Source organism: Chenopodium quinoa, unplaced genomic scaffold (assembly GCF_001683475.1).
Source record: "Chenopodium quinoa cultivar QQ74 unplaced genomic scaffold, ASM168347v1, whole genome shotgun sequence".
Lineage (NCBI taxonomy): Eukaryota > Viridiplantae > Streptophyta > Magnoliopsida > Caryophyllales > Amaranthaceae > Chenopodium > Chenopodium quinoa.
In genome coordinates, this window is record NW_018742720.1 from 718,111 (window position 1) to 727,381 (window position 9,271).

At 29.7% G+C, this 9,271-nt stretch overlaps 3 protein-coding genes across 8 annotated transcripts; all 3 read right to left on the reverse strand.

Moving 5' to 3' along the window:
* Window positions 1–476: 476 nt before the first annotated feature.
* LOC110723068 lies at window positions 477–2,159 on the reverse strand. The gene is made up of 7 exons (XM_021902348.1): window positions 2,009–2,159; window positions 1,781–1,915; window positions 1,534–1,693; window positions 1,303–1,431; window positions 1,084–1,227; window positions 769–969; window positions 477–669 (listed from the first exon to the last, which is right to left on the reverse strand). The coding sequence occupies exons 1-7, from the start codon at window positions 2,140–2,142 to the stop codon at window positions 556–558; spliced, it is 1,017 nt and encodes a 338-aa protein (XP_021758040.1). The 5' UTR covers window positions 2,143–2,159; the 3' UTR covers window positions 477–555.
* LOC110723069 lies at window positions 2,038–4,323 on the reverse strand. Of its 6 annotated transcripts, XR_002511662.1 has the most exons (8): window positions 3,948–4,317; window positions 3,212–3,852; window positions 3,067–3,129; window positions 2,877–2,945; window positions 2,732–2,797; window positions 2,509–2,654; window positions 2,165–2,209; window positions 2,038–2,074 (listed from the first exon to the last, which is right to left on the reverse strand). XR_002511662.1 is itself a non-coding variant. In XM_021902350.1 (7 exons), the coding sequence occupies exons 3-7, from the start codon at window positions 3,348–3,350 to the stop codon at window positions 2,524–2,526; spliced, it is 468 nt and encodes a 155-aa protein (XP_021758042.1). In that variant the 5' UTR covers window positions 3,351–3,852; window positions 3,948–4,223; window positions 4,302–4,323; the 3' UTR covers window positions 2,306–2,523. The 6 variants fall into 6 exon arrangements, 5 of the variants coding, with proteins under 5 accessions (XP_021758042.1, XP_021758044.1, XP_021758043.1 ...); XM_021902350.1 differs by lacking the exons at window positions 2,038–2,074; window positions 2,165–2,209 and having other exon boundaries at window positions 2,306–2,654; window positions 3,948–4,223; window positions 4,302–4,323; XM_021902352.1 differs by lacking the exons at window positions 2,038–2,074; window positions 2,165–2,209 and having other exon boundaries at window positions 2,306–2,654; window positions 2,732–2,791.
* Window positions 4,324–4,492: 169 nt separating this feature from the next.
* LOC110722959 (transcriptional regulator ATRX homolog) lies at window positions 4,493–8,972 on the reverse strand. Its single transcript, XM_021902230.1, has 15 exons — window positions 8,551–8,972; window positions 8,389–8,466; window positions 8,238–8,297; window positions 7,976–8,119; window positions 7,065–7,157; window positions 6,891–6,953; window positions 6,650–6,730; window positions 6,495–6,571; window positions 6,364–6,417; window positions 6,155–6,247; window positions 5,943–6,035; window positions 5,599–5,817; window positions 5,313–5,519; window positions 5,176–5,238; window positions 4,493–5,040 (listed from the first exon to the last, which is right to left on the reverse strand). The coding sequence occupies exons 1-15, from the start codon at window positions 8,601–8,603 to the stop codon at window positions 4,493–4,495; spliced, it is 1,926 nt and encodes a 641-aa protein (XP_021757922.1). The 5' UTR covers window positions 8,604–8,972.
* Between the last annotated feature and the right edge of the window lie 299 nt (window positions 8,973–9,271).

Consider the following 9,271-nt stretch of genomic DNA (forward strand, 5'->3'; position numbering starts at 1 on the left):
TACTGTTCCCAGGAATGTTCAAAATCAAACTCAGAATTGTTCAAACACCAATCCAGAAATGATCATATCCAACTCCAGGAATGTTCAATCAACAAATGTTCAAGTTATTTCTCCTACGGTTCAAATAAATGATCAAGGATTTCCTGTTCAGAATGTTCAAGTTACTCCTCCCACAGTTCAAAGAAATGATCAAGGTGCTCGTGTTCCAATTCTTCAATCAAGAAATGTTCAATTAGGTTCTAAAAAGATTTCTTCTAAATATGATAGGTTGTTAGCCTTTTTTGATACAAGTGTAGCTAAACGTTTGGCTAATAAAGATAAATAATTAGTATTCCAGAACTTTATAAACATTAGACTTTTTTGTAATGTTGATTTAATTACTATTTTGTAATTTTGAATTTTCGATCTATTATATAAAAAACTTTCATTCAAAGATTAAAATGAAATATCAATTACAATAATATTAAAATAAAATCCATAAGTCTACTTCTAAAAAAAAAAAATAGTCATATATAAGAAATGAACATATACATAGTTGTAAATGAACATTTGAAACTACAAAGTTGCAAATTTTCTAGCTTTCCTTCTATTTGCTCTTGATTCAGTGTTTTCTTCAAATAACATCAGTTCTGCTGTGTATTGGAGCCTTAGATTTCTAATTTGTTCCACCTGTTGAACAAAATGAATTGTCAAATTTTAATTAAACAATCTTTACTGTTTCATAAATGAATATTATATCTTAAATAATTGATCATTTATAACTCTTACATTGTTTGGTTTTAAATCACAAATCCAGCTCTCATTAGGATCAGCAGTGAAGGTTTCCATATGCTTCATAATGTAAACTCCACAGTTTGTATAGTCATTGTTGCTACGCCATTTCATCTTTTCCAAAACAACTGTGTAGTCTTCAATTCTTTTTGCATCTTGATATCCAAGGTGTTTCATGTACTCTGCCAATCCTTTTAACTGATAGAAAAAAGAGTAAAAATTGTTTAGAAGTTTGTATTGTGATGAAGACATGAACAATTAATAAAATATAATTGATCATGTAGTCAACTATAAATGAACATATTATCTCACCATCATTTTTGGTTGTTCTTCATATTTTGCTTGGACTGATACCTTTTTTGGTAGTTTTCTATTGTCAATTATATGAATTTTGTCTTCTATATGATTGACGCACAACAGAAAAAAATGTTGAGAAGTTGATACTGGGAAGAAGACCTGAACAAATTATATAATGTTATTGGACAATATATTGAAGGTAATTGAACATTTGTATTAAACAAGAATTAATACCTGTTTATATCCAACAATGCTGTCAATTTTATTCAACTTCAGTTCATTGTCAATTCTTTCTATGAAGGCATTAATTCTTGTCTTCATTGATGATCCTTCTTGACAAACTTTATTTGTGCACATAATGTGCTGTTGAAATACAAACAAACATATAGAAGTTAAATGAATTTTTAGCAATTATTTATCATAGGAAAATAGAATCAATAATATAAAAAAAGAAGAAAGACTAACATGAAGCACTGTTGAGAAATAAATCTTGTTTCTCGGCTTTTTATGATTAAGAAACCTTGCCCATCCATCTATGACACAATTTGTCACTTCAACATCATCTCCAAGAGTTTTCATTTCATTTCTATTGATGAGATTCAAGCCATCATAGTATAAGAGTGCACTGCATTATGAACATTTAATAATATGAATGTGAACATATTTTTATAAAAGATATTAAACCTTAAGTTTAATTAGTGTAAGTAATTACCTTTCATCTTTTCCACCAAGAGCAAAGTCTACTGCAATTTGGTTCATGGCTTTCTCATCTTTAAACAGATCCTTGTACTTGACCAAGTAAGGAGATCGGAAAGCAGGAGGAAGTGTTTTCTTTTCGCGTTTTGGTCTTGTTGTTCAATATAAAATATTGTTAAATTAAGAAAATTATGAGGAACATAAATGAACATTTGAGTGTATATAAATAAATTTGAAATTATACCTTTCAACCTTTTCCTTTTCAGTTTTTTTCTTCTTTTCTGCAATTGACTTTTTCTTATCATCATTCCTGGTCATATTACATAACACAAATGTACATTTAGGTATATGAAAATGTTCATTATTATTTTTGAACATTTACTTAATATAAATAATGTACCTTTTTGTGACTTTTGAGGATGAAGCAACAATCTTCTTGTTTTCACTGAAAAGTGAAACAATGTCAGTACATATTAATAAAATAAAAGCTTCTTATGTAACACCCTGAATCATTTTCAATTCATAAAATGAAAGATATTGATTTAACATAAACCTATTGATTTAACATAAACCACACATTCATATTACATATTCAACAAAATAATGTTCACACATACAATAGTTTGAGAAACACCAGTTTCAAGTTACAACACGATAGTAACATAAGTTAAATTGTTCCATCTAGATATTTTATCCTACACCATTACATAACCCTAATAGTAAGACATGTCTTCAGGATTTTACCCCTCCACTTTTTCATCATTTTTTGTTTTTTTCAAAAACATCTTCCTTGTTTTGTTTTCCACCTCCAACTGTGTTTTTTGGATCATCACTTTTTTCACCACCATCTGACCTAGGGTCAGCATCAACCACTGAACCAGATCCTGCATCTAAGAAAAAATTTAATTAGATATAATATAATTTCTTTGTAAATGAACATTTGAGTATTTATAATTGAACATTATACCTGTTCTAGGCAATCCTTCATTATCTGACCTAGTGTCAGCATCAAGTTTTGAACCAGTTGCTGCGTCTAACAAAATAATACAATTAATAATGAATATTTCTTGTTTGTAAATGAACATTTTACACTTTTTAATTGAACATTATACCAGTTCTAGAAAATTCTTCAATTCTTTGTTCTGAAGCTGCTGAAGTTTTACCCACATCCTTTTCTCCAGCTGTATTATAAATCATCATTTTGGAGATACACTAAGTTAATAGTATTTACACATAATAATTAGAAATGAACATTTCTACTTAAGTTTATGTACATTATTATTAAATATATGAACATATTACCATTTGTTGAAATTATTGGTTGTTCAATTATATCACCAAGTGTTGAAAAGGTGGGCCCTGTTTCTGTTTAGGACAATTTAGACCACAAATTTAGAATTTTTCATATAAAAATTAGGATATATAGTCTCTTTTAGTTAGAATTTACCAATGGCTGGAGAAGGTGGAGTCAACCCCAAGCTGAAAGCTTTTCTGATGTCATATTCTTGTTCTTTTTCCTTTCCCTTTTTGGTTAATTTCTTCCCAGTCATTTGCTTCTCAGTTGTTTGCTTTTCAGACCCTTGCATCAGATTCTTCTCAGCTTGTGCAAGTGCATTTAGGAAATCCTCACTGCCAAAGAATTCTTCATCTTGGCTTAGAATTGATGGTTCCCTAGCTACCACCTTTCCTAAAACTTCATCAACTTTTTTCACCAAGTCATTTCCAGGGAAGATATCCTTTGCCTTCACCAATTTTGAAGAAAGCTTTGACAGGTTTGAACAAGTTGTTTTTTACCAGGGAAACAAAATCATCCATAAAAACCTATATGAATGAATATTAAAAATTATGCAGTTGAACATTTCAGATTATACAAATGAACATTTATGTTAACAAAAGTGATCATTTTATAACTTTAGGACTTTCTTCAACTTCTGCAGCAATCCTTGGTAGAATTTTCCCTCTCCCAAATCCCAATTCTAATTCAATCTTCAACCTCTCAAGAACCATGTCTCTATTCCATGCAGATATGATAGGAATTGTTCTTGGAGGCCTTTTGTCTAACCTCTGAACTCTATCAAAATAGAACAACTACAAGAAAAAAGAAAACATGGAACAGAACATAAACAATAAAAAAAAGTGCATTTATTTAAATTTAAATGAACATCTTGTATCTAAGAATATACCATCAGAAATTGAAGAGGGCCTTTGTAGAACCCCTTGCCTTGCTGCTTTCTCCAATCAACATGACATTTGATAAGTGAGTCATATACAAACTGACACCAGTTCAAATTTTTTATGTTTTCTTTGTCCATCATAGAATAAAGAAATTTGAAATGGCATTGATTGTTTGATACACATTTCATCAAGCAGTTCACAGCCACTGCTAAAAAGTTAGTAATGAAATGTTCACTTGGTGGTCTGTTGTTGGTGAATTTATCATTTATGTATCCATTCACAATCTGCAAACAAAATGAACAAAACATTTATACTTTTGATCATTTAATGTATTTAAAATGAACATTTAAAACTGATCATACCTGACTCACTGATGGAGTTTTTTCCTGACCATGATTTTCTCCATTTCTTCAGAAATTCTGCATACTCCTCACTAATTTTATCAGACTTTGGCTCAACAATTGGAATTTCTCCTGTAGGCAAGCCATAAACTACCCTAACATCCTCTACTCAATTTCTATTTTTTTCATTCTTTGGTAGTTCAAAATACTGGCTATTTTTCTTCAAAACTTCCCAATAACCAGTTACAGAACTTTTGATCAAGTTGAGGTAAACTAATGTCAAGAAGTGATCCTAACCCTATATCAATAATTTGTTGTTTTTGGGTAGGTGTCATCTTTTTTATCCATGCAATGAACTTCACATGTCCTCCTCTCTTTGAAGATTTCTCTTCCTCAAATTCATCTTCCTGAATTTCCTCAACTTCATCAGTTTCTATTGCTTGAACCATTTCAGTTTTCATTTTCTTTTTTCTCCTACCTTCAATCTTTCCTTCATCATACAGTACCATCTTTTGCTCCTCCTTTTCAACCTTTGCCTTCACTGAATTCCCTTTCTTTGCCTGTTTCTTCCTTGGCTTTACTTCTTCCTCTTCCTCCTCTTCCTCCACCTCATAATCATCCTCACTGACAGGCTCTTCTTCTGCTCTATAAACTGACTCTTCACTATCATCATCACTGTCAGGATCTTGAGAGGGTTCATCTGATGGTACTTCTTGTATTTTTTTTCTCTTTCCAGCATTTCTCTTGGCAGGACTGACATCTGAAAATTAAAATATATAATTTTGTTTAAGTATTGAAAATGTACAGTAAGCAAATGATAAAATGAACAAAATTGTTTTCTCAAATGATCATTCTATATATAGAAATTGAACATTTATAATATATCATTATATACCTGCTTTTCTTTTGCCAGCAACCTTAGAAGTTTTCTTCACTTCTAGAGTTTTCTTTTTCCCACCTATATATTGAAATTGAACATTAATGATATACCATCATAAATGATCATTCTATACATTAAGATTGAACATTTACCCTTTTTGCCTTGGTCTGGAGGATATTCAGCAGGAGCACCTGCCATTTTTTTTATTGGAGTAGGTGCTGGAGGTGGTGCATCAGCTTCCTTTTGAATAGGAAAATTCCTTGTAGACATTCTTCTCTTCTGTCCTATTTTTGCGGTTTCTTTAGCAGGCTCAACATCCTTCTTCAGGCTTCCCTTTTTAGATTCATCTAACAGAACATCTATTGTTTTTAAAAAAATTTATGTTAGTATATTTGAAAGTGTAATATTTATTGTGTAACAGAAAAGTATTATGATTACCTTGGCTCCTTGTAATTCTACCACTTGGCACAACAACAAGGCTTTTGTTTTTGTTTTTCCTTGCAACCATTTTGTATCTTGTTTTCATTTTGGTTGACTGATCACTTTTTTGTGATGATGGAGCTGTCTCCTCACTAAGTTTTGTGGAAACTTTATCATCATCTTGATCTAGAAGATAAGTTTCATCCTCAATTTGAACAAAATCAGGTGCAATTTGTGCTGCATATGAAATGATCAAATATAAAAGATTAAATAAACATTATTAAATTGGATGACAAAAGTTTACTATATACAATATAAATGAACATTTCAGGTAATGAATATGTACATTTTCCACTATTTACCTTTCGGATCTGTTGTCTTTGTAGACTCATCTTCCACTGTTTTCTCTTTAGGGATTTTCTCCTTTTCAGGCTCTTTTTTTCCCTCTTGTCCTTCTATGAAAATTTAATTAGTTAATATTTATATATTTTTTTAATCTTATTGAACATTCAATATTATGTAGATCCAATATGAACATTTTATGTAATAAAAATGTACATTTATAAATTTTTACCTTCTACATTTGTTGTCTTTGGAAAGACATCTTCCACAGTTTTGTCTTTAGGGCTTTTCTCTTTTTCAGTCCCTTTTTTTCCTTCTTGTACTTCTATTAAAATTTATTTAGTTAAAATTTAATTTTTTTAATCTTATTGAATATTTAATATTATGCTTTTCCAATATGAACATTTTTTGTAATAAAAATGTACATTTTAAAATTTTTACCTTTTTCCACAGTTTTCTCTTCTATTGGCCCTTTTTCTTTCTTTTTTGCTTCACCTTCAAAAGTAATAGTATTGTTAAAATTGATATTTATGACTATTAAACAAAAATATTCAATAAATATGATCATTTACCTTTCCTGATTTCCTTGCTTGCCTTTTCCATTCTTTTGAGATTTCTCATAATTCTGATTGTCGATTCTTTGTACTTTCTGTAAATGTATGATATTAACTTTGAAATATATTCATTAATTGATTAAATTAATTCAATTATTTAAATTTAAACATACTTTGGGTTTCTCTCTATGTCTAAATGTATTTCTTGCATCTTGTCCTTTAATGTTGTTATTCTTGAATCATCTTTGGGTTTTCTGATATTTCATTAAAAATATGTTTGAATTTACAATTTTGATTAGTAAATAAAAAAATGAACATATAACTTATATTACTATTGGCCATGAGCAAACTTTTTTGTACTGATTTTCAAATGAACATATAGTCTATCTAAATTGAACATTTAAGTTTTCTTACTTTTGGCCAAGACTATTCTTTACTGGATTGCTTTGCACTTTTGGTTGAACTTCTTCTTGCTTGCTGAAATCAATATTAAGAAATACTTTAAATAAAAAATGCACATAAATTGTACATAAAATATACTGTTATAAAAATGAACATTTGTTTATATAAAATTGATCATTAGTATACCTTTCATCCCTGCTCTCTTTGTCAGTTGTGTTATGTGTAGCAGACACACTCTTAGTTGTTGCATTAGTAGCAGGAATGTTCTCACTTTGTTCACTTAAAAAAAACAGAATTATTTTATATAATATGATATTAAAGTATGAACTAATTTATACAATGAAGAAGATAATTAGTTATTTTGTATAAAGCTTTTATACCTTATTGTTTGATTTGTCTCTGGTGGTCTTGATTTTGACATAACAAATTTCACTCGAACCTTTTTTTTTTCACTAAAATTTTAAGAATTACCTAATAAGTTTGGTATATATATACAATGTACAATAATTGAATGTAAAAACAATTATTTTATACATATAAACTTACTTGTTTAAAGTGTATCTTTCATAACTATTACCATATTCATTTTGTTGTATAACCTTCTTTAGAGTTAATGGTTCAGATTTCCCATCTCTAAATTGAAGCAAGTGTATCACTCTAAATGGCACATCACTACATTATAAATTAATTACATGACATTAGTTTGAATGCATATCACTGAAATGATTATTATCATATTTATATATGTGCATGATGATTTAATGAAATGTATATTTGTTATTTAAATCTCAATGACTACTCAAATGAACAAATATACATATATGATCATAATTATATCTATAAATGAACATTATGAGTATCAAATATGATCATATACAATGATGTTTCAATGAAATGTACTTTTGTTTTTAAATCTCAATAAATACTCATATGAACAAATATAAATATATGATCATAACTATATCTATAAATGAACATTATGAGTATCAAATATGATCATATACAAATAACATATTAAACAAAGATAAAACCAATTTTATCAAATACAACTAGCATATTAGACATGAACATAATATATTCTGTAAATGACTAATTACCTTGGTAGTGGAGACATTGTTAAATCCGTACCAATTGACTTGTCAATATCTTTTAAAAGTTCCGGATCTACAATTGGATCATTTTGGCGGTTTTTTTTCAATTTGTCTACTCTTGACTGAAGAGGTACATCATCATCATCGTCTCTGTTTTATTTAATAAATTGTTAATGTTTTAGTTATTTTCAGTAAAATCTTAGAACAATTACTACAATCGCAAAAAATTTTAACAAAAATTAGGTTTTACAAAAGTTAGGGTTCATACATTTCTTCAGAAATTTTCAACAAATTACTCGTCTGTGAAGTATTTTTCTCCAAAATCATACTACAATTGCAAAAAATTGAACAAAAATTAGGTTTCACACATAAAATCGCACTATAATTGTCATCGCAAGAATATGAACAAAATTACTTACTCTTTGGTAACATTTTGCTCTGATTTTCCAGTTTTATCTTCCATGTTCTTCTCTAAAGCGTTTTTTTGCAAAATCACTCTACAATCACAAGGAAAAGAACCAAAATTATGCTTCATACAAAAATTGTACTAAAATCGTAATCAAATGAACAAAATTACTTACTCTTTATCAAAATGCTGCTGCGGTTGTTTAATTTCATCTCGAATATCAGACATTTGAAGTAATTATGAAGTGTTTTGAAGCAATTTTGCAATAATTTGAAGAGAATTTCGTTCCGATTCGACGGTGTTGATGAGAGAGAAATTCTACAAAAATGAAGAAGATGGTTTTTAGAGAGAGAATAATTTGATATGGATAGTTTTTTTTTTTTTACTGTGGTTAGTGGGGGTAGTTACTGTAGTTTGTGGGGGTAGGGGAAAAACGCAAAACGCTGCGTTTTGTAGGGGGTGTAGGTTATGGTACCTACACTAGGGTCTAGTGTATACTAATTAGGAAGTTGGTCCAAAAAAGGTGGTATTGGGCCTTGGATATCTTGAGCATCATCAAATTGAACTGTGGTAACGTGACCTTCAATGTTGCATCGGACTCCATTCCATCCGGCACAATCAGTCTTGGGATCCCACGACGAAAGCGAGGCAGGGTCGCCTAAGTATTTCTTGATACGTAGGAGTACATTTTTGTCGCGAGGATGACAAAGATCTGGTGATGCTTGAGAGTAAGAGAGGTCTACAAAGAAAGCGATGAGCAAAACGATGAGTATTAGCTTGTTGCAACTCATTTTCATGTGGAGTATTTAAGTGTTTCAATGATACTTTATATAAGTGACTTACATTGATGCAAGCAAGATAAGCTCGATCCAACGAGTATTATATAGTACACAAAT

What these genes read in the sequence shown, in the direction of transcription:
- LOC110723069 (XM_021902349.1), bottom strand. Translation starts at nt 4,247, where the DNA reads ATGTTTTGTTCATTTTGTTTGCAGATTGTGAATGGATACATAAATGAT. An exon ending in GCCCTCTTCAATTTCTGATG is followed by an intron (nt 3,853 to 3,947) that starts GTATATTCTTAG and finishes TTTTTCTTGTAG; the next exon opens with TTGTTCTATTTTGATAGAGT.
- LOC110723068 (XM_021902348.1), bottom strand. Translation starts at nt 2,142, where the DNA reads ATGTTCAAAAATAATAATGAACATTTTCATATACCTAAATGTACATTT. An exon ending in CTTGGTGGAAAAGATGAAAG is followed by an intron (nt 1,694 to 1,780) that starts GTAATTACTTAC and finishes TTCATAATGCAG; the next exon opens with TGCACTCTTATACTATGATG. An exon ending in GCATTGTTGGATATAAACAG is followed by an intron (nt 1,228 to 1,302) that starts GTATTAATTCTT and finishes TAATTTGTTCAG; the next exon opens with GTCTTCTTCCCAGTATCAAC.
- LOC110722959 (XM_021902230.1), bottom strand. Translation starts at nt 8,603, where the DNA reads ATGTCTGATATTCGAGATGAAATTAAACAACCGCAGCAGCATTTTGAT. An exon ending in CAGCAGCATTTTGATAAAGA is followed by an intron (nt 8,467 to 8,550) that starts GTAAGTAATTTT and finishes TTGTGATTGTAG; the next exon opens with AGTGATTTTGCAAAAAAACG. An exon ending in AAGCAAGGAAATCAGGAAAG is followed by an intron (nt 6,418 to 6,494) that starts GTAAATGATCAT and finishes TTACTTTTGAAG; the next exon opens with GTGAAGCAAAAAAGAAAGAA.